This window comes from Pongo pygmaeus, chromosome 7, assembly GCF_028885625.2.
Source record: "Pongo pygmaeus isolate AG05252 chromosome 7, NHGRI_mPonPyg2-v2.0_pri, whole genome shotgun sequence".
Classification (NCBI taxonomy): Eukaryota; Metazoa; Chordata; class Mammalia; order Primates; family Hominidae; genus Pongo; species Pongo pygmaeus.
The window spans coordinates 73,553,322-73,577,808 of record NC_072380.2 but is presented as its reverse complement, the minus strand read 5'-3'; the positions used below and the strand labels follow the sequence as shown (position 1 = coordinate 73,577,808).

General features: G+C 38.7%; 1 protein-coding gene across 16 annotated transcripts in view; it reads left to right on the top strand.

Moving 5' to 3' along the window:
* Positions 1 to 24,487, top strand: part of ASPH (aspartate beta-hydroxylase) — a 228,308-nt gene that overhangs the window by 123,228 nt on the left and 80,593 nt on the right. For all 16 annotated transcript variants that reach the window (XM_054497391.2, XM_054497392.2, XM_054497388.2 and 13 more), the window contains one exon: positions 23,316 to 23,401. In XM_054497391.2, the coding sequence (XP_054353366.1) occupies positions 23,316 to 23,401 (86 nt within the window). The remainder of the gene's footprint in view (positions 1 to 23,315; positions 23,402 to 24,487) is intronic.

Here is a 24,487-nt window from a genome sequence, read left to right as displayed (position 1 = left end):
GTAGGTTGCAAAAATTTTCTCCCATTTTGTAGGTTGCCTGTTCACTCTGATGGTAGTTTCCTTTGCTGTGCAGAAGCTCTTTAGTTTAATTAGATCCCATTTGTCAATTTTGGCTTTTGTTGCCATTGCTTTTGGTGTTTTAGACATGAAGTCCTTGCCCATGCCTATGTCCTGAATGGTAATGCCTAGGTTTTCTTCTAGGGTTTTTATGGTTTTAGGTCTAACATGTAAGTCTTTAATCCATCTTGAATTGATTTTTGTATAAGGTGTAAGGAAGGGATCCAGTTTCAGCTTTCTACATATGGCTAGCCAGTTTTCCCAGCACCATTTATTAAATAGGGAATCCTTTCCCCATTTCTGGTTTTTCTCAGGTTTGTCAAAGATCAGATAGTTGTAGATATGTGGCATTATTTCTGACGGCTCTGTTCTGTTCCATTGATGTATATCTCTGTTTTGGTACCAGTACCATGCTGTTTTGGTTACTGTAGCCTTGTAGTATAGTTTGAAGTCAGGTAGTGTGATGCCTCCAGCTTTGTTCTTTTGGCTTAGGATTGACTTGGTGATGCGGGCTCTTTTTTGGTTCCATATGAACTTTAAAGTAGTTTTTTCCAATTCTGTGAAGAAAGTCATTGGTAACTTGATGGGGATGGCATTGAATCTGTAAATTACCTTGGGAAGGATGGCCATTTTCATGATATTGATTCTTCCTACCCATGAGCATGGAATGTTCTTCCATTTGTTTGTATCCTCTTTTATTTCCTTGAGCAGTGGTTTGTAGTTCTCCTTGAAGAGGTCCTTCACATCCCTTGTAAGTTGGATTCCTAGGTATTTTATTCTCTTTGAAGCAATTGTGAATGGGAGTTCACTCATGATTTGGCTCTCTGTTTGTCTGTTATTGATGTATAAGAATGCTTGTGATTTTTGCACATTGATTTTGTATCCTGAGACTTTGCTGAAGTTGCTTATCAGCTCAAGGAGATTTTGGGCTGAGACAATGGGGTTTTCTAGATATACTATTATGTCATCTGCAAACAGGGACAATTTGACTTCCTCTTTTCCTAATTGAATACCCTTGATTTCCTTCTCCTGCCTAATTGCCCTGGCCAGAACTTCCAACACTATGTTGAATAGAAGTGGTGAGAGAGGGCATCCCTGTCTTGTGCCAGTTTTCAAAGGGAATGCTTCCAGTTTTTGCCCATTCAGTATGATATTGGCTGTGGGTTTGTCATAAATACCTCTTATTATTTTGAGATACGTCCCATCAATACCTAATTTATTGAGAGTTTTTATCATGAAGGGTTGTTGAATTTTGTCAAAGGCCTTTTCTGCATCTATTGAGATAATCATGTGGTTTTTGTCTTTGGTTCTGTTTATATGCTGGATTACATTTATTGATTTGCGTATATTGAACCAGCCTTGCATCCCAGGGATGAAGCCCACTTGATCATGGTGGATAAGCTTTTTGATGTGCTGCTGGATTCTCTTTGCCAGTATTTTATTGAGGATTTTTGCATCAATGTTCATCAAGGATATTGGTCTAAAATTCTCTTTTTTTGTTGTGTCTCTGCCAGGCTTTGGTATCAGGATGATGCTGGCCTCATAAAATGAGTTAGGGAGGATTCCCTCTTTTTCTATTGATTGGAATAGTTTCAGAAGGAATGGTACCACTTCCTCCTTGTACCTCTGGTAGAATTCGGCTGTGAACCCATCTGGTCCTGGACTTTTTTTGGTTGGTAAGCTATTGATTATTGCCACAATTTCAGCTCCTGTTATTGGTCTATTCAGAGATTCAACTTCTTCCTGGTTTAGTCTTGGGAGGGTGTATGTGTTGAGGAATTTATCCATTTCTTTTAGATTTTCTAGTTTATTTGCGTAGAGGTGTTTGTAGTATTCTCTGATGGTAGTTTGTATTTCTGTGGGATCGGTGGTGATATCCCCTTTATCATTTTTTATTGCATCTATTTGATTCTTCTCTCTTTTTTTCTTTATTAATCTTGCTAGCGGTCTATCAATTTTGTTGATCCTTTCAAAAAACCAGCTCCTGGATTCATTTATTTTTTGAAGGGTTTTTTGTGTCTCTATTTCCTTCAGTTCTGCTGTGATTTTAGTTATTTCTTTCCTTCTGATAGCTTTTGAATGTGTTTGCTCTTGCTTTTCTAGTTCTTTTAATTGTGATGTTAGGGTGTCAATTTTGGATCTTTCCTGCTTTCTCTTGTGGGCATTTAGTGCTATAAATTTCCCTCTACACACTGCTTTGAATGCATCCCAGAGATTCTGGTATGTTGTGTCTTGGTTCTCATTGGTTTCAAAGAACATCTTTATTTCTGCCTTCATTTCGTTATGTACCCAGTAGTCATTCAGGAGCAGGTTGTTCAGTTTCCATGTAGATGAGCGGTTTTGAGTGAGATTCTTAATCCTGAGTTCTAGCTTGATTGCACTGTGATCTGAGAGATAGTTTGTTATTATTTCTGTTCTTTTACATTTATTGAGGAGAGCTTTACTTCCAAGTATATGGTCAATTTTGGAATAGGTGTGGTGTGGTGCTGAAAAAAATGTATATTATGTTGATTTGGGGTGGAGAGTTCTGTAGATGTCTATTAGGTCCGCTTGGTGCAGAGCTGAGTTCAATTCCTGGGTATCCTTGTTGACTTTCTGTCTCATTGATCTGTCTAATGTTGACAGTGGGGTGTTAAAGTCTCCCATTATTAATGTGTGGGAGTCTAAGTCTCTTTGTAGGTCACTCAGGACTTGCTTTATGAATCTGGGTGCTCCTGTATTGGGTGCATATATATTTAGGATAGTTAGCTCTTCTTGTTGAATTAATCCCTTTACCATTATGTAATGGCCTTCTTTGTCTCTTTTGATCTTTGTTGGTTTAAAGTCTGTTTTATCAGAGACTAGGATTGCAACCCCTGCCTTTTTTTCTTTTCCATTTGCTTGGTAGATCTTCCTCCATCCTTTTATTTTGAGCCTATGTGTGTCTCTGCATGTGAGATGGGTTTCCTGAATACAGCACACTGATGGGTCTTGAGTCTTTATCCAATTTGCCAGTCTGTGTCTTTTAATTGGAGCATTTAGTCCATTTACATTTAAAGTTAATATTGTTATGTGTGAATTTGATCCTGTCATTGTGATGTTATCTGGTTATTTTGCTCATTAGTTGATGCAGTCTCTTCCTAGTCTCGATGGTCTTTACATTTCGGTATGATTTTGCAGTGGCTGGTACCGGTTGTGCCTTTCCATGTTTAGCGCTTCCTTCAGGAGCTCTTTTAGGGCAGGCCTGGTGGTGACAAAATCTCTCAGCATTTGCTTGTCTGTAAAGTATTTTATTTCTCCTTCACTTATGAAGCTTAGTTTGGCAGGATATGAAATTCTGGGTTGAAAATTCTTTTCTTTAAGAATGTTGAATATTGGCCCCCACTCTCTTCTGGCTTGTAGGGTTTCTGCCGAGAGATCCGCTATTAGTCTGATGGGCTTCCCTTTGATGGTAACCCAACCTTTCTCTCTGGCTGCCCTTAACATTTTTTCCTTCATTTCAACTTTGGTGAATCTGACAATTATGTGTCTTGGAGTTGCTCTTCTCGAGGAGTATCTTTGTGGCGTTCTCTGTATTTCCTGAATCTGAATGTTGGCCTGCCTTGCTAGATTGGGGAAGTTCTCCTGGATAATATCCTGCAGAGTGTTTTCCAACTTGGTTCCATTCTCCCCGTCACTTTCAGGTACGCCAATCAGACGTAGATTTGGTCTTTTCACATAGTCCCACATTTCTTGGCGGCTTTGCTCGTTTCTTTTTATTCTTTTTTCTCTAAACTTCCCTTCTCACTTCATTTCATTCATTTCGTCTTCCAGGACTGATACCCTTTCTTCCATTTGATCGCATCGGCTCCTGAGGCTTCTGCATTCTTCACGTAGTTCTCGAGCCTTGGTTTTCAGCTCCATCAGCTCCTTTAAGCACTTCTCTGTATTGGTTATTCTAGTTATACATTCTTCTAAATTTTTTTCAAAGTTTTCAACTTCTTTGCCTTTGGTTTGAATATCCTCCCGTAGCTCAGAGTAATTTGATCGTCTGAAGCCTTCGTCTCTCAGGTCGTCGAAGTCATTCTCCGTCCAGCTTTGTTCCGTTGCTGGTGAGGAACTGCGTTCCTTTGGAGGAGGAGAGGTACTCTGCTTTTTAGAGTTTCCAGTTTTTCTGCTCTGTTTTTTCCCCATCTTTGTGGTTTTATCTACTTTTGGTCTTTGATGATGGTGATGTACAGATGGGTTTTTGGTGTGGGTGTCCTTTCTGTTAGTTTTCCTTCTAGCAGACAGGACCCTCAGCTGCAGGTCTGTTGGAGTACCTGGCCGGCCGTGTGAGGTGTCAGTCTGCCCCTGCTGGGGGGTGCCTCCCAGTTAGGCTGCTCGGGGGTCAGGGGTCAGGGACCCACTTGAGGAGGCAGTCAGCCCGTTCTCAGATCTCCAGCTGCGTGCTGGGAGAACCACTGCTCTCCTCAAAGCTGTCAGACACGGCCATTTAAGTCTGCAGAGGTTACTGCTGTCTTTTTGTTTGTCTGTGCCCTGCCCCCAGAGGTGGAGCCTACAGAGGCAGGCAGGCCTCCTTGAGCTGTGGTGGGCTCCACCCAGTTCAAGCTTCCAGGCTGCTTTGTTTACCTAAGCGAGCCTGGGCAATGGCGGGCGCCCCTCCCCCAGCCTCGCTGCTGACTTGCTGTTTGATCTCAGACTGCTGTGCTAGCAATCAGCGAGACTCCGTGGGCGTAGGACCCTCTGAGCCAGGTGTGGGCTATATTCTCCTGGGGCACCGTTTCCTAAGCCCGTCGGAAAAGCACGGTATTCGGGTGGAAGTGGCCCGATTTTCCAGGTGCCGTTTATCACCCCTGGAAAGGGAACTCCCTGACCCCTTGCGCTTCCCCAGTGAGGCAATGCCTCGCCCCTGCTTCGGCTGGCGCACGGTGCACTCACCCACTGACCTGCGCCCACTCTCTGGCACTCCCTAGTGAGATGAACACGGTACCTCAGATGGAAATGCAGAAATCACCCGTTGTCTGCGTCGCTCGCGCTGGGAGCTGTAGACCGGAGCTGTTCCTATTCGGCCATCTTGGCTCCTCCCCCCGATTTGCTAACATTTTGATAAGAAGCTTTTTACATCTGTGTTCATGAGGGATATCAGTTAGTAGTTTTCTTTTCATGTAGTATCTTTTTCTGATTTTGGTTTCATAATAATGCAGACCCCACAGAAGGAGTTGGGAAACAACCCCTTCTCTTTAAGAATTTATGTATTATTTCTTTGTTGCATATTTGGTAGAATTCACTAGTGAAGATGACTGGGACTAGTATTTTGTTTTTGGAAAGTTTTTAACCGTAAGCTTTATTTATTTGACTGATACAAGATATTCAGGTTATTTGTTTATTCTTGAGTAACCTTGGGTAGTTTGTGTCTTTCAAGAATTGTGTTCATTTCATCTAATTTGTTGAGTTAATTGACATAACATTGTTTATAATATTTATTATTTGTTTAATAATTATAGAATCTGTAATGATATCACCTGACTCATTCGTCATGTTGGCTATTTATTTTTATTTGTGTCTTCTCTCTCTTTTTCTTGATGGGTCTGGTGGAGTATCAATTTTAGTTATCTTCTCTCAAAATCAGCTTTATTTTTATTATCTTCCTCTGGTATTTTCTTGCTTTCTAAGTTATCAATATGTACCTTGATCTTTATTATTTCCTTTCTTCCACTTATTTTAGGTTTAATTTGCTATTCCTTTTTGAGGTTTTTTTTTTTCTCTCTCTCTCTCTTTTTTTGAGATGGAGTCTCACTCTGTCACCCAGGCGGGAATGCACTGGCGCAATCTTGGCTCACTGCAACCTCCGCCTCCCGGGTTCAAGCAATTCTCTGCTTCAGCCTCCTGAGTAGCTGGGATTACAGGCACCCGCCACCACGCCTGGCTAATTTTTGTATTTTTAGTAGAGACGAGGTTTCACCATGTTGACCAGGCTGGTCTTGAACTCCTGACCTCGTGATCCACCTGTCTCAGCCTCCCACTTGCAAAGGTGTGTATTTTGCTATTGTTGCAGGGAGTCTAGAAATGTCATTTAGGTCAAGTTGCTTCATATCGCTGTTCAAATCTTCTATATCCTTGCTGATGTTCTCTCTACTTCTCCTATTAATTACTGAGGGAGGGCTACCAAAGCCTCCGATGGAATTGTGGATTTTTCTATTCTCTTTAAAGTTCTGTCAGGTTTTGTTTCATGGATTTTAAAGTTCTATAACTAGGGGAATAAACATTTAGATTATTAAGTTGTCTTAATGAATTGACTTCTTTATCATTATGAAATAATCCCCTTTATCATTGAGAATATTCTTTGGTCTGAAATCTGCTTTGATATTCACACAGGCAGGCACTTCAGCTCTTTTTTATTGTCCTTTTTATTAGAATGATATGCCATTTTCTACTCATTTGCTTTTAACATATTTGTGTCTTTATATTTGAAGTGTATTTATTGAAGTTACCACATAGCTGACTCTTACTTTTTTGTCCAAGCTGAAATTCTTCAGCGTTTAATTGGGAGTATTTATATTTAATGTGATTATTGCTATGATTAGATTTAGATCTATTATCTTGCTGTATGTTTTCTATTTTTCATATTTCTTCTTTGTTCCAATTTTCCTCTTTCACCTTCTTGGATAAATTTATTCTTAGGTTTTTTTTTTTGTAGCTATTGTAAACAGGATTACTTTCTTGATTTCTTTTCAGCTTGTTTGCTATAGTGTATAGAAATGCTACTGATTTTTGCATATTGATTTTGTATCCTGTAACTTTACTGGATTTGTTTATCAAGTCTAAAAGTTTTCTGGTAGAGTCTTTAGATTTTTTTCTATATAAGATCATGTTATCTGCAAACAGGACAATTTGACTTCCTCTTTTCCAATTTGGGTGCCTTTTATTTCTTTTCCTTGCCCTTTTGCTCTGGCTTGGACCTCCAATACTATGTTAAACAAGAGCAGTGAAAGTAAACACCTTTTTCTTATTTCAGTTCTTAGAGGAAAGGCTTTCTGCTTTTCCCCACTCACTGTGATGTTAGCTGTGGGTTTGTCATACATGGCCTTTATTATGTTGAGGTATGTTCCTTCTATGCCTAATTTGTTCAGAAGGGCGTTGTATTTTATCAAATGCCTTTTCTGTAACTATTGAGATGATCATACGGTTTTTGTCCTATCGATGTATTTTTTTTTATTTTCATATGTTGAACCATCCTTGCATCCATGGGATAAATTACACTTGATCATGGCCTGTTATTTTTTAGATGTGTTATTGGATTCACTTTGCTAATATTTTATTAGGGATTTTCATATCAGGAATATCAGTGTGTATTTTTTTGTTGTTCTTGTTGTTGTTGTGTCCTGTTTGGCTTTAGTATCAGGGCAATGCTGTCCTGGTAGAATGAGCTAGAAAGAATTCTCTCCTCTTCAATTTTTTGGAATAGTTTGAGAATTGGTGTTAGTTCTTTAAAAGTTCGGTGAAATTCAACAGTAATGCTATCTGGTCCTAGGCTTTTCTTTGTTGGGAGATTTCTGATTCAGTCTCATTACTTGTTATTGGTCTGTTCAGGGTTTCTATTTCTTCCTAGTTCAATCTTGGTGGTTGTATGTGTTTAGGAATTTATTCATTTCCTCTAGGCTTTTCAATTTGTTAGTGTATGATTGTTCATAATAGTCTCTGATGATCCTTTATAGTTCTGTGGCATCAGTTAAAATGTCTCATTTTTATTTCTGATTTTATTTATTTGGGTCTTCCCTCCTTTTTTTCTCAGTCATTCTACCTAGTAGTTTATCAATTTTGTTTTTCTTTTCTTTTTTTTGATCTTTTTTTAATATACTTTAAGTTCTAGGGTACATGTACACAACGTGCAGGTTTGTTACATATGTATACATGCGCCATGTTGGTGTGCTGCACCCATTAACTCATCATTTACATTAGGTATATCTCCTAATGCTATCCCTCCTCACTCCCCCGACCCCACAACAGGCCCCGGTGTGTGATGTTCCCCTTCCTGTGTCCAAGTGTTCTCATTGTTCTATTCCCATCTATGAGTGAGAACATGCAGTGTTTGGTTTTTTGTCCTTGAAAAAGCAACTTTTCATTTCATTGATCTTTTGTAGTTTTTTTTTTAGTCCCCATTTTGTTTAGTTTTTCTCTGATCTTTATTATTTATTTCTTTCTACTGGTTTTAGGTTTGGCTTTTTCTTGATTTTCTAGTTCTTTGAGGCATGTCATTAGGTTGTTTATTTGAAATCTTTCTACGTTTTTGATGTAGGTGTTTAGTGCTATAAACTTCCTTCTTAGCACTACTGTATCTCATGGGTTTTGGTATGTTGTGTTTCTATTTCGTTTGCTTCAAGTAGTTTTTTAAAAATTTCCTTCTTAATTTTTTCATTGACTCAGTGGTCATTCAGGAGCGTGTTGTTTAATTTTCATATATTTGTAAAGTTTCCAGAGTTTCACTCCTTACTGCATTTTTAGTTTTATTTCATTGTGTTCTGGAAGATACCTGATATGATTTCAATTTTTAAAAATTTGTCAAGACATATTCTGTGGCCTAACATATGGTCTACCTGGAGAATGTTCCATGTGCTGACAAGAAGAGTGTGTACTCCGTAGCTGTTGGATATGATGCTCTGTAAATGTCTGTTAAGTCCATTTGGTCTAAAAGTGCAGTTTAAATCTAGTGTTTATTTTGTTGGTTTTCTGTCTAGCTGATCTGTCCAGTACTCAGAGTGGGGTGTTGAACTTGCCAACTATTATTGTATTAGAGTCTGTCTCTTCCTTTAGAGATAATAATATTTGCTTTATATATCTGGATGCATGTATATGTGGAATTATGTCCTCTTGAAGAATTGATCCCTTTATCATTATATAATGACCTTCTTTGTCTCTTTTTTAAGTTTTTCATGTGAAGTTTGTTTTATCTGGTAATAAAATAGCTACTCCTGCTCACTTTTGGTTTCTATTTGCCTGCATATCTTTTTCCGTCTTTCCATTTGCCTGCATATCTTTTTCTGTCTCTTCACTTTCAGTTTATATGTGTTTCAGGTGAAATGAGTTTCTTGTGGGCAGCATATAGTTGTGGTATGTGTTTTTTGTCAGTTTATCCAGATTATATCTTTTAAGTAAGAATTTTATTTGTTTACATTCAAGGTTACTATTGATAGGTGAGAACTTATTCCTGTCATTTTGTTAACTGCTTTCTTTTCCTTTTGTTGTTGTTGTTGTTGTAGTATATATTTTGCTCCTTTATCCTCTATTGTTTATCATGCAGTTTGGTAGTCTTCTGTAGTGGTAACATTCAACTCTTGTTTTCTCATTTGTCTGTCTGCTCTATTAGTGAGTTTTATACTTTGTTTATACTTTGGTGTGTTTTTATGGTGGCAGATATTGTCCTTTTCCTTCAGATATAGGACCCTCTTAAGCATTTCTTGTAGATCTGGCTTAGTGGTGATGAATTCTGTCAGTTTTTGCTTAAGAAAGACTTTATTTCTCCTTCATTTTTGAAGGGTAGCTTTGCTGGATCTGGTATCTTAGCTGGCAATTTTTTTTTTCTTTCAGCTCTTTGAAAATGTCATTTTATTCTCTTCTGGCCTGAAAGGTTTCTGCTGAGAAATATGCTGTTATTCTAATGGGAATTCCATTTTAAATAACTTGATTCTTTTGCTGTTTTTATAATTTTCTCTTTGTCTTTCACTTTTGACAGTTTTCCTATAATGTAACTTGGAGAAGACCATTTTGTTTGAATTTATTTGGGGATCTTTGAGCTTTCCATATTTGGATGTCTATATTTCTTGCAAGCTTTGAGAAGTTTGAAAGCTATTATTTCATTAAATAAGTTTTCTTTGCCTTTGTTCATATCCATAAATTAGGACATTTGGTTATTTGGTTGATTTATGGTGTCATATATATTATGTAATCTTTTCTTTTCTTTCCTTTCTTTTCTTGAGACAGGATCTTGCCATGTTGCCCACACTGATCTTGAACTCCTGAGCTCAAGCGATGCATATGCCTCAGCCTCCCAAAGTGCTGAGATTACAGACATGAGCCACCATGCCTGACCATGCCCGGCCCCTTCATTTTTTTTTTTTTTTTTTTTTCTGACTGGATTATTTCAAGTGATCTGTCCTCTGGTTCTGAAATTTTTCCTTCTGTTCAGTCTAGTCTATTGTTGATGGTGATGGTCTTGATTTTATTTTTGATTTCACTCATTGAATTCTTGAGTTCCAGGTTGAGTTCTTTTAAATGGTATCAATCTCTCTATTGAATTTTTCTTTCAGATCATAAATTTTCTTAATTTTTTTGTATTATTTATCTCTGTTCTCTTATATCTCACTGAGTTTCTTTAGTATTATTATTCTGATTCCTTTTCTGATATTTCATAATTTCCTTTTCATCAGAAGCTGTTGCTGGAAAATTATTGTGTTCCCTTGGAAGTGTCAAGTCTTATTCCTTTTTTTATCTTCATTTGTCCTTACCTTTGACATCTGCGCATTTGGTATAACAGTCACTTCTTCCAATTTTATGAGTTGGCTTTCATAGGAAAGACTTTTTTCCTGTAGAAGTATCTATAATGCTGGTTGTGTAGGGCACTTTTTCTTTGATTCTGGACTGGCACAATAGTGTAGTCTCAGTATGATTTCCTTGGCTGTGTTCAGCATCAGTGGTGTCTATGATTTCCTCAGTAGTTTAGGCTGTGAATTTTAGTGAAGGCTGTGGTGAGGCTTTGCTGGGGACTGGGATGCCAGGTGGGCTGGTCCTTGGGCATACCCGTCTGTGGGCCCTTAGGCAGTGTGCATGGGCACTGGTGGTAGTGGGTCCAGGAGAGCAGACCTTTGGGCCTTCAGAAGGCTTACTTGGCTGCCAGCAGTGGCTGCAGTGGGCAGGCAGGTCCTCAGGCACCTAGGCAGCATGTGTGGTATTGGCCATGGCAGTAGCAGTGGCAGGCCAACCCTCAGGCTCTCAAGTGGCATGTGCAGGTACCTAGGTCCCCAGGTAGGGTGTACAAGTGGTTGCTTGCAGTAGAGGTGGCAGGCTGGCTGGGCCCATCCTCAGGCCCTTGGAAGGCATGCACAGGTGCCAGTAGTGGCAGATGGGGTGGGTCAATCCCTAGGCCCCTGGACCATGTGTGTAAGCATTGGTGGTGGCAGGCCAGGTGAACCATCTCCAGGTCCCCAGACAACATGCACAGGGAGTAGCAGGAGTGGTGCCAGGTAGAAAAGGCTTGTTCTTACACTGCCTGAGAGTGCACATGAGTGCAGGCTGCATTGAGGGGTGGGGCAGGGGGCAATCCTTACACATCCAGATGGCACACTGGGGCATCAGTGACAGTGGGGGTGGGTGGAGTGGGATCTATCTTCAGACCCCCAGACAGCATGCATGGGTGCCTGCAGTGACAGGCTGAGTGGGCCGATTCCCAGGCTTCCAGATGATACACTTAGGTGCCAATAGCTATGTCAGTAAACCAGGTGGCCCTGTTTTTAGGCCCCTAAATGGCAGGTGCCAGTGGCAGCAGGTGGGGCAGGCTTGTTGTTGGGCTTCCTGATGGTGCATCCAGGCCATTCTTATTTTTATTTCCCTGTGTGTGACATGTCTATTCTCTCTGTCTGCTTTTACGATCCTTATTTTATCACTGATTTGAGAAATGTGATCCCTATACTGACCTTTATTACCTGATGTACAGTTTCATGCAAGCCATCATTTATTTCATAGATAATATGGAAATATTTAGAAATTTTACCAAGTTTACTCTCAACCTTAGTATTTGAAGATAATGTCCTCCTCTTCTTTATTGTTATTTTTCACTAACTCTGTTTCAGAAAGGCAATGGCTTTGTTTTTCAATATATCAAATAATAGATTTACGTCTCTGTTACTGATCTATAATCTCATTTGTCTGTAATGAGAAACCTCCCATTGAAACATGTATTTTCTCTGTTAGGTAATACATCAAAAATAGTTTGTCACTTCATCATCCTGCTATTGCTCAAGTAAACTTAACTATTTCTTACTCCCTGGAGACCAGGATCTTCACAGTTGGGTTATTTGTTGAAAGTTTGTGGTCATCCTGTCATGCCTACCACCTCTACTATAAAGCAAGATTAATCAATTTTGAAATGTCAGGTTTTCATTCTCACAGCACATGGAGAAACTCTAAAGATACCCTTGGGGTTTCTCTCATTGTGATTTTCAAGTTGTATTTAAAGATATCCACTCTGTTTTGGTGAAATCTTAGATGATATCTAAAAAATATGAATTCCATGTAATTTATTTCTTAAAAGTTATAATAATGAAAACCAGTCAATATCAGTTCAGAACAAACATCGGTCAAACATATAGATCCTGTTGACATCTAAACAATCAAGTGAAAAATAAGATAGTATCAGACATAGGCTTAAAAATACTGAAATTATTCATTCATATAACATATACAGTAGTCCCCCCTTGTCCATACGGGATACATTGCAAGACCCCTTGGTGGATACCTAAAACGTGAATAGTACCAAACCTATATATACTATATTTTTTCCTATACGTACATACTATGACAAAACTTAATCTATAAATTAGTCACAGTAAGAGATTAACAACAATCACTGATAATAACATAGAAACATTATAGCAATATACTGTAATAAAAGTTATGTGAATGTGGTCTCCCTCTCAAAATACCTTATTGTATTGTATTCAGCTATTTTGGGACTATTGTAGACCATGTGTAACTGACACTGTGGAAAGCAAAACCGTGGATAAAAGGGGATTCCTGTACTAATCTTTACATATAGCTGAGATGTTGCAGAGCAAAATCATCTGTAGCAATTTTTTTGATATTGGGGTTTGGGAACATCTGTTTTGTTTCAGGTCCTTTTAGGAGACACTGATGCAAGCTGGGCTTAGAAATTATTATTTCATTTGACATCACTGGGAAATCAATATTTCATAGAAACAATTATTTAAAGATGATGTTTTATAACTTTAAGCATCATTTAAGCAAAATTAATAAATTTGGGTGATATTTTCTAAAGCATTTTTAAATCATTTCCCCATTTAAAAAATGTGTTGTGCAAATAATTTAACATTCCCTGGTGACTGGAGACTATAATTCTGATTTTAATGAACATCAGTTACCGTATCATGCAGTGATGCTTTTGGGGACTGTTGAAGTGTTTGGCACCATTTATGTCTACACAGTTTAACCCATGTTGCAGTGCTATTTGAGCTGGGTTTATTTCAGGTTTATTTCTGGTTTCTGACTTTCTTACTTTCAGTCTGTCAGCTTGTATCTGCTGCTGAGTATATACCTGCTTCAAACAACCCTCACTCCATCTTGTTAGTTTGTTACCTATAATAACTTAAGGGCTAGAGAAACAGAACACCAAGATTATTAGAATTTTATCTAAAATAACATTTGAGGAAGGTGGCTATTCTCTCATGGAACAGTGTGCGTGGGGATAAAATTCAGTGTCTGGCACTGCTGTTGGTGAGGCTGCGGACTGCTTTGGCACTGAAGGGTTTTCTGTTATGTCTAGAAAACACATCACTTAGCATCTCTAAAATTTCTAATTTAACATATGGGGTCACATCTGTTAAAGGATTATTACTCTAGAAGGGGAGTGATGTATAATTTATAAAAATAACCCTATGGGAAGACAGCCAACTACATGTAATAAACTGGAATACTTGCTGTCTCCATTGAATGCTCCCAGCAGAATCTCATGTTATTTCAGTAGAGGGAGCAGATGAAAACAATTGCCCTTTATATACTATTTACTGGGTTGTATAAGTTAGCATATCTCAGTGAAAAATATTTGTTAACTGTTTGGTTTAAGCTTTGAATATTGACCTCCTGCTGGTATATAGTTGATATTTAATTCTGAAAAAAACAGAAGTCCATTATTCTTAGCTGTAGGAGGCAAGAAAGGGTGTGCCATCCTTGGTAAGAGTGTCTTTCAAGAGTTGCCCAAATTTACTTCTTCTTCTGGTAATACCTATAGAGTAGATAGTGTTAGAGAAAAAAGCCTCAGAAGGGGCTATTTTTGGATCAAACACATTAGCTTTTCTTTCTCACACGGTGATAATACAAACAAAGGCTACTGCCAGAAGCACCTCCATGGCTGTCTGCATATTGGGTTTCTCCACAGCAAATAGCATGTCTCTCCCTCAATATGAGAGCAGATTTATTTCAGACCCCAGTGTGAGGCATCACAGTAGGGAATGCCTTTCACAATTCCGACTTTTAAATGAAAGAGAAAATAACTGAGGGCTCCTACCCACTTCCCCCGCCTGTAGGAACACTCGTAGATTCAGGTTTGCTTTTCCTGTGATTAGCAGATAATGTTTCATCAAAAATCCTAACATGGGATTCTTGAATTCTTGAATGTTTTCTTCTTTTTTACCCTTTGCCTTAATTTATAGATTTACCTCACTGTCAGACAAATGTAGAGTGATGTTTCTTTTATTGAAATCTATCAGTGATTTTAAAAAGAAAAGCAAAATTAACTTCCAATCCTAATAAAGGAAGATTAAAATAAGCAGGGGTCCTATCTTGGGTTAACTGTTAATTGCTATGAATAATATTGCAGTAAGTTTGCTTTATATGATGACTTTGAGGCTTCACACCACATCTCAGTCAGATATGGAGCACCTTTTTCTTTAATATCTTATTTTGGTCTTACTTTTTCTTCCCTTACATTGTTTTGCTTTTTAGATTATTTTTCATCAAATTCCACCTTTGGATAACCATAGCCAAAAGCAGTATTTAATATTTTATGTGATTCTGCTTAAAAACACATACTAGAGTTTGGGAAGCAGGGGAAGTTTAGCATGACCTCAAAGCTCTTTAATCCTTTGTTGACTCGAAATCCAAACTGAATACAGGTATAGTGTGATAAAGTTATTAGTTGCCCAAAATCTCTCCCAGGGAAATGTCTGATCATAGAGAAAATCTGATCTTTTTAAAAAATTAACTGCTTAAACATTTATTAATAAGAGTCAGGCACATTTCCCATTTAATTAAGAACAGAATTTTAAAGTAACTAAAAATAAGATACTGTAGGTGAAAGTCATAATTAACATTTATATGATGTTTTATGCTCCATGACTTTCCTTTACAGTAGTAGGAAGGAGGTCAGATATTCTCCCCATTTCATGGATGAAAAAACAAAGGCTCAACAAAATTAAGCAAGCTGCCTCAGAAGTAGCGGAACTGAGGCTCACAGACTGGCCTTCAGGCTTGTACTCTGTGGTCCTTCTACCAAGCCAGGATGTGTCTGTGTAATGTCTAAATGCTACGTCTTGAGACACAAAATGAAGGAAAATTACTACGGTTATTTAACTGCCTTTATCCTTACAGACAAGTAATACAAAGTTCAACTACTTCCTTTACACAAATAATACTTATACTAATACTTAATTCCACTGTGTCATCACCCTTAAAACTCTTAGGAACACCCTAGTTTCTTGACTTCTGGGCCAGATGCCAAAGATATAGCAAAATGGTTAAGAGTACAGACATTGGAGTCTACTGGAGACAACCCCAAGCTTCAGTCTCGGTGCCTACTGTTTACAGTTTGTGCAGCTTGGGTGAGTCACACATGTCTAGAAGGCTTAAGTGCTCAATAAATGTCAGCTATTATTATCAGCACAGAATTGGCTAAGGCATTAAGCAGTGACTCAGAACATAATAGCAAGCTGCTTTGGGAAGTTTTTGTTATTCTAAAATTAGCGGGATCTTGCAATCCAAGAATTTACTTTTAGTTGTGCCTTGTATTCTGCCATGTGTGTCCCCATTTGCTCAATATACTGAAAAACCTACATGGAATAAGATGTAGAATAAATGTTAGTGTTCCCTACAAGATCTTCAGTGGGGATTATGGTGCAAGTATCTTGCTTTTTTTTTTTTTTTTTTTAATCTTCCTCTTCAGGCCCCTCCATTGTCCATTGAAACTTTTTGGATTTGAACTCTTTATAAAGCAAGCAACTCTCAGGTAATTTTCTGTATTGGTTGTTTATAGTTTTCTCATTTTTTTAAAGACACCTGATATGCCCAATTACAAATTCACATTGACATATCCCCTTCTAGAATGTCTTGCTTCATTCATGCCTGCATGCATTCATGCCTTTAGAAACATGAAAATTTGTTGAGGATTTCCTATAGGACAGGCCATGTGCCAAATGCTGTTTGTAAATTATAAGTAACACAGTTCAGAAATTAACAATCCAGCAAGGGAGGAAGGTGGGAGTGAGGGGGGAGAGTTTGAGCGAGCACTGTGTATATACCGCCAGCATGAACATAGCCTGAAGAGTTTACTATTTCTAGAAATAGTAATGAACATACTAGTAATAGTAATAGAATGTTATATGACCATAGGAGAGATTCTTTTCCACCTAAAGATGCCTTAGACTTGATAGAGGAAATGACATTTAAACTAGGTCTCAAAAGTTAAAATATAGAATATTCTTTGGTAGAAATAAAGGAAAGGGTTTTCCAGGAAGATAAAACACCATGAGAAAAACCACAGAAGTGTCAATGTTCATGCCACATTCGAGAGTCTATAGAAAGGAAATTAATAGAAGAGGAAAATGGAGATTAGGGGCCAATTTGTGAAAGGCAAAAGCTGGTTCAAGGAAATGCAACTGTGCAAGAGCTCAAGATGCACATTATTTTCCTTGAATAGTATAGCATTTCAGATGGGCTAGTGGGAGAAATTCGTACACACACACACACACACACACACACACACACACACACAGAGTTAAATTAAGGTCCTTATTTAATCAGCCATACAAAATTGTATCAGAAGCAAAATGGCAGACCAGGGCAGGGGCAGATGCTATGTCCCTTTGCATGGCTTCCCTGGCCATCTAGAGTCCTTCACTCATGCAGATGGGAGCCACAGTTTTCCACTCTCTGTCTTGCATGTTTTCAAAATCCCAGTTCTTGCTATGCCACTGCCCTTTTGTAGTCAGTGTGTATACCCTCTCTCGAAAAAACTTATACTCCCAGAGCACACACTCTGGACTCTACTGGCTCTTGAAGCAGGCTCAGCATCAATAAAGTTCCTACTTCAGACGTGGGGAGAAAGCAAGTCAGTGTCTGGGATCCCTGAGCAATATCTACACCTTCAGCTTTCCAAAATTCTAGAAAGCTCAGATTCTTATTGTAAGAAAATTTATATGTTATGGCACCAAACCCTAGCATCCAAGCAGGAGAGGAATTTTAGCCTTTCACATTAAAAACAAAACAAAACAAACAAACAAACAAACAAAAAACCTAATAATAAAGGTTCAAGTTCCTGACTGTGATTGAGTTACAAAATAAATACTCTCTCCTCTGCCCAGAATTCTACCTATCCCTGGGTATACAGAAGTTTTTAGTTTCCCCAAGAAGGCTCCCCTCCCAAATAGATTAGTACCACTCCTCATTCATCCTTATAATTGCACACATTCCTCTAACTACTAGTTATTCATTTATGTCTTCCCCAAAAGACTATAACCTCCTTAAGAAAGATCCTGTTGAATTCTGAGAACCTCCCACAATTTTTGGAAAACGGGCACTTTAACAAATTCTTGAGTGAATAAACAAGCCGGTGAACAAGATGGGCCCTAATCCACAGTCCTAGGTCTCCCTCCACTGTGGGCAGAGTGACATGCTGAGGAATGGCCAGTGTTTTGATGTAGTTCAAGAGTAGGGTGCTTGGAAGGCTGGTGGCTGGTAAGGAAAAGGGCAGTCTGGAGTAGAAAAGGTAGGTGGGATGTTAAATACAAAAAATATTCCTATGTCATTGAGGGCCTAGCTAGGTCTAGATTCGCATGTTGGGTTTTTTCCTTTTTTTGTGCAGGGAAGTGTGTCTTAAATATGGGTGAGTGAATTACCTCCCAACAGATTTTTGGAGAGTTTCAAACTAAATTTAATTTCATTTTTGAAAAGGATGCTGTTTTTATTCCCAAGTGTTTCTCATACTATTACACCTACACAGTAAGAGTCTTCACTGAGAATCATGGAGCTTATCTTTGCCTTGTAACTTTTTTTGTTAAAAGTCAGGTTCATGAAGAAGGAATTTACATACAGTAAAATTTACCTTTTATAGTGTGCATTCTATGAGTTTTGGCTTATGCGTATACATCTAGATACAGTTTATCCACCACAACTAACATACAGAACTTTGCAACCCCCCAAATTATTTTGTGCCCTTGTAGTCATCCCCTTTTCCCACCACAGCCTCTGAAGCCACTTACTTGTTTTCTGTCGCTACAGTTTTCAGTTTTCCAGAATGCTATCTAAATGGAATTAGTCAGTAGCTTTTTGGACTAGGCCACTGTCACTTAACATAATGCATTTAAAATTCATCCATATTGTTGCAGGTACTGGTGTTATTGCTGAGTAGTATTTCATTGTATGGATATACTACAGATTGTTTTCATTCACCAGTTGATGGACATTGGGTTTTCTCTACGTTGGGGTTGTTGTGAACAACCTTGTGGTGAATATTTGCATACAAGTCTTTGTGTACGTCTTCATGATTTATGTTTTCATTTTTCTTGGGTCCATAATTAGGAGCAGGATTGCTAGGAGGGCATCCCAGTGAATTTAATTTCTATTTTTTATGTTCTGGGGATCTATGGGTGTATTTTCAGCAATGTAATGACATGAATAAACTGTGTTTCAAAAAGAACCTGAGAACAAGGTAGAACATGGGAACAGACTGGAGTCAGGGAGACTAGTTAGGAAATTGTTGCTTTTCAAAATATACCTTGTAGCAGAAATTGCTGTTTTCTTCACTGTCTTCAATGGAATGGGTATAGGACATAGAGTAATATGAAGATTCTGTGTCTATTTTTATTGATGAGCAACTTCTCCCCATGGACTGTAGTATAAAAACATCTTCCATGAACTAAGTGGAAATGAAAAGGGGTCAACGTAATTTTTATAATCTACAAATGCATCACTAGTGTTTTCCTCCTGCCTTCAGCTATCCTTTTATTTTCCTTCTTTTCCATTTTATTTGCTCTTAATATTTCAACCACAGCGTGGCAAGGGAAGTAAGGATTTGAAATGTAAGTGTTCCTTTTTCTTTTCTTCTTTGTGCTTTTGAAAAAGGGCCAAACACTTGTAATGGCAGTGATTTAAAAACAAAACAAAACTTTAATTTATATATAGCATAGATAGCTTTCTCCTAAACCATTTTGAAAGATCCAAATTCAACAAAATTAATAATTCTTTCTAGTACCTTATAGGTGTACTTTAAAAGACTATGAACATAATTTAAATACTGTTAGAAGCACAGGCCTTTTGAGTTCAAAGAGACTTTAATAGAAGCAGCCCATGTCACCCATTTGTGACGTAGGTGAGAAAGCTGAGGCCCAGAGTGCTGGAGAGAGTTTGCCAGGGTCCCATCACCAACCTGAATGAGGACTCATTTTTTCTACAGGTAGAACATGTGCCTCCCCAGAATGAGAAGAAAGAGTGAGTCTGGTTTTTAGTAGTTGGGAGAATTGCCTCAGGCTTTCCGTGTACTTAAAAATAAAAATAGGATAAAATTTGAATTTCAAAGACAGGTACAATAGTTAGAAGCTATCAAATATGAAGATGTATAAAAAGATAGAACATGGTGACATACAGTGAGATTTTTAATATTTTGTCTATTTTAGTGATGTTATTGAAATATTGTGACACTAAGATACAGCATTGCTCATTAACAAGCATATAATTTTGCAGTTGACTGTTTTGGATGTCCTAAACTGCCAGTTTTTAGTTTCTTTTAAATAAATGTCATTTTAGCTTGAATTTTACAACACAAGAGACATGTTGGGGAAAACCAGTGATGCCCACAGTGAAACTGTCTACTCAGGTGCACACCAGCCTTTCCTGGAGGTCTCACTGTCATTCTGTTGATAGACACTTCTACAAAAGCAAAATGAACAATTGGGAGACATAAGTCTGTGCTGATATGACAAGGCATGAGCTCCCACCACCACCCATCTGTGTCACAGAGAAATGTCTATTCATTTCCATATCAGCATATATGGTAACATATAATGGCATGCAGTTTAAAGCTCATTATTCACTATTTTTTCAGTCTCTGCCTTAGACACATATAGCTTTCAACAATATAGGGATTAGGGTTTCTGGGAGGAGAGAGAAGGAAAGTCAAATAAATATAATAGAAGATCATAGCAAATAAATGCGTAAGTAATTAAAAGGTGATCAGAGTGTCAGCTTTATTACTTGATGAAAGTTGAATTGAAGATGGGGTTTGGATAATCAGGAATAACAGATTTCTTAACACTGAACCCCAGAATTGGACATACCCACTGCTCCAGACAGCGTGGAACAGCCTTAGTTCTTCCATGTGAGAGCCTCTCTTGCAGTTCCGCTCAGCACGAATGTTCTCAGAAGGTCAGCTCAGCTCAGCTCAGTGTGCATGCTCTTGAGAGGTAGGGAAGGAGTGAAACTGAACTTCAAGTTCCTTCTACCAACTCAGCAAGTGGATTAAGGCATATCAACTCCCCCACAGGGAGAGGTAGGAGACTAAGGGTTTTGGAGAATCTTCCCTCTTCTTGGGAAACAAGAAATAAGTATCCCCTTCTTTCCATGTGGGTGAGAGAGGGGAGGGGTCAAGGTAACTAACCCTTTTGGAACCTCAGTGGTCTTCTCCGTGTAGTTAAATTCCCTGTATTCAGGAAGTTGAGAAAATAAAAGGTATCTATGTATAGTGCGTGGCCCAGCGACTGGCGCAGAGTGAGTGCTAAAAAGACAGTAGTGATTCCATTCCATCTTCCTTAGGATGATTCCATGTGCTCCTCTTTGCCCTTATTTTGGTTGCCTTTTATAACCAAGTTTCTGATTTGGACAATTGGGTGTCATTCTCTGCAATAAAGTCAATATGAAAAAGAATAGATGTGTGAGGAATAGCAAATTCTATTTTTTATTTACTGAGTTTGAGGTATGTGTCAATAGGTGCTTGGATTTATAATTTTCGTGATGCAGGAGAAAATGAACTAGTTGGTTTGTAGCTCAGCTGGAAATTAAGTAGTTAAAGCTGCTAAAGAGACTGAAGACTGACCCTGAAGAATATAAAATCCCAAGGAGCAGCAGGGAGAAGGAGTTACAGAGGCAGTAAAGAGAAATTCAAGAGGCTAGAGAATGAGGAAGAACACTGGGAGAGTGGGCAACATAAAAGTCAAGGAAAGGGATCATCTAGGAAAGAGGAGGGCATCAACTGTGTCAAATGCTGCAAAAGGGCCGGGTAAACTAGGAAGAAACAGAACAAATAGATTTGCAGAAAGACGTAGCCATTATTATAATAGCTCTCAGGTACTGAGCACTTACTGTATGCCAAGCACTGTGTTAAATGCTTCATATACTATCTTTATTTAACCCTCAAAAACACCCCCAATTTTGTAGAGGAGGTAGGTGAGACCCAGAAAAGTTTAGTGCCAGCTTGGCTTAGGTCACGGAGCTTGGAGGTGGCAGAGCTGGGACTCAGACCCCTGCCATCGATGCTTAACCACACAGCCCTCCCTCCTCTGGAAGACTTGCTTCTGCTCATGTGGTAGGTGAGGAAGCCAAAGTGCTGAGAGGAAAGGTGACAAAGAGGTGACCCCCAGGGGAGGGGAGGGAGTGTGGCAAGTAGAGGAGGGTAGGCTGAGGTTTGTCTTGGTTTGTTTGTTTGCTGTAAGATGGCAGAAACTTTGGCATTATTTAACACATTATTAAATTCCCATCAGGGGGCACACAAGAGATCCTGAGAGTGAGGAGACATTCAGAAGGCACAGGACAGGTGTGTGTGTTGGTGGGGAGGGGACCTTAGAAAGAAGAGCCCCTCTTCCTTTGTGAGAAGATAGAGAAGAAGCTATTAACATCTGTAGGTTTATTGTCAGAAAATTGAGGAAGTTCTCTTCTGATTGTTTTAATTCCTCTCTATCCCTCCTGCTTTGCCCCCTTCCCTGCCACCACTCCTCTTCTCCAGAACATTCTGCTTACCCTTCAAGCTTCCACTCTTGTCACTTGGGGCTTCTGAGAAGTGCTCTGCATCCATCCACTCTGCGGGCACTGCCAGTTGTGCACCAGCAGGACTGGCCCTCTCACCTGCTGGGTGTGTCTTACCTTCAGGAGGAGGGCTCCTGTTTGCTGGGTGCTGGGGTTGTGCACAGAGCCAAAAACTGTTTGCTAAGTAAGCAATGGATTCATGCTTACATAAATAGATTCAGCCTGCATTTAAGACATGGTACCACCCCGCAAGAGTTAGGACTAAGATAAGTGCATGAAGGATTATAACAAAACCCCTAGTGGGGAAGGACCACAAGACAGAGATATGCAGGGTGTAGTGGACTTAAAGACGCACACAGTGGAGCAGGGAACTGAGTAGTGTGTGGATGATTTCAGGAGAAACTTTATAAGGAGCGTGGTTTTGAATTTATTGTTGAAGGATAGGCATGTTTTTCACAGAAGAAGATAAAGAACAGGCTTTTTCTTTAAATAAGGTAGCATAAGAAATGGCACAGGTTGGGCACAGCGGCTCATGCCTATAACCCCAACACCTTGGGAGGCCAAGGCAGGAGGATCGCTTGAGGCCAGGAGTTCAAGACTAGCCTGGGTGACATAGTGAGACTCTGTTTCGACAGAAAAAAAGAAAGAAGAAAGAAAGAAAGAAAAAAGAAAACGAAAGAAAAACAAAGAGAAAGAAAGATTGATTTAAGAAAGAAAGAAAGAGAAGAAATGGCACAAAAAGCTTATTTGGGGAACATGGGGCAGTCTATTTTGGCTGAAGTATGGAACATAGCTGGGGTGGTCAGTCCAGGATGCACTGGAAGGACCTTGAATGCTAAACGAAGAAATTCTGTTTTATTTGACTTCCTTGAGAGGAGCCTTCCATTTTCATCTTTTTCTGTATCAGAAAAAGTTGTAGACATATTCAAAAAAACTATTTTAAACAATCTTTTGGACATAGCCAAGAAGTAGATTATGAGAGTTTAGAAGTCATACCCACCATTTACATCCCAGAAACCAAGCCAGTATCCTGGAGAGTTTCAGTATACTGCTACAAGAACACATTGTAGCAGATAGGTAAGGGCTGCATTGCCTTCCTTGGCAGTCACTGACTTCATCACACCATCTAGGGGAGGAAATGGAAGACGAGCCTGCAGTGTGCCTTCTCCTGCAGGTCTTTGGTGGAGACCAACATCAGGTTTCCCACTACTTGTAAATTGTTATGCTTAATAACTATTTCTAGCCAAAAAAAGTTAAAAATAAAAATCTCTTTTTTCTTTCAGTTAAGAAAAAGAAGCCTAAACTTTTAAATAAATTTGATAAGACTATTAAAGCTGAACTTGATGCTGCAGAAAAACTCCGTAAAAGGGTAGGTTGATATTTTTTGTGCAATGGTTTTGTTGTTAAATAAACTCAGGCATTACTCTTGATTTGTTAAAAAAAAAAAATAGTAAGTGTAAAAGAAACAACAGTTGAATAGAGTGGATTTTCCCCCAGGCACATGAACATTCCACATGAAATGAATCAGATGGAAGAGAATTGCTACCATATGGCCAAAGAGAAATAGAACTTTCCTTCAGGCCAGCCGATGCGGATGTCAGCCTACCTCCATCACATTCTAGTTATGTAGCTTTGGGGAAACCACTTGGCTATTCTGGGCATTAGTTTTCTTACAGACATGATAATGATAAATATTCTTTCCATCTCCTAATTGAGTTTTTTAAAGATCAATTTAAAGATAAAATGAGAATTTTTTTTTTTGGACAGAGCCTCCGCCCAGGCTGAAGTGCAGTGGCACAGTCTCGGCTAACTGGAACCTCTGCTTCCTGAGTTTAAGCAATTCTCCTCCCGAGTAGCTGGGATTACAGGTGCTCACCACCATGCCTGGCTAATTTTTGTATTTTTAGTAGAGACAGGGTTTCACCATGTTGCCCAGGCTGGTCTTGAACGCCTGACCTCAAGTGATCCACCCGTCTCAGCCTCCGAAAGTGCTGGGATTACAGGTGTGAGCCATAAATGAGATTAAAATAATAATAATAATAATAACACTGTCAAGTATCATAGAAGTGGAACTTTTTAATTTTATAGCTCCTTGATGCAAAAAGAAAAACTAGGTCAGTCCATTACTCAGGATAGTAATTGGTAGATGAAATGACATTCTTCTTACTTAGGGTTAACCTCATGCACCTCCAGTTTTCAGGGTAACTTATTTGTATTTTAATTTATCAATATATTTGAAATATTACTTGCATTTCTTTATAGATATTGCAATTTTGAAAACAATAAATTGAAACTGGATTTAAGTTATTCGTTCCCTTACCTTGGTCATATCATCTAATTATCGGGTGCAAAAATATTTATTATAATGTATTTAATCATATCTTCAATTAATCATCTCCTTGTTTTTGGCAGAAATTTGTTTCTCTACTCTGCACTTGAATGCAGACTCTGTAAT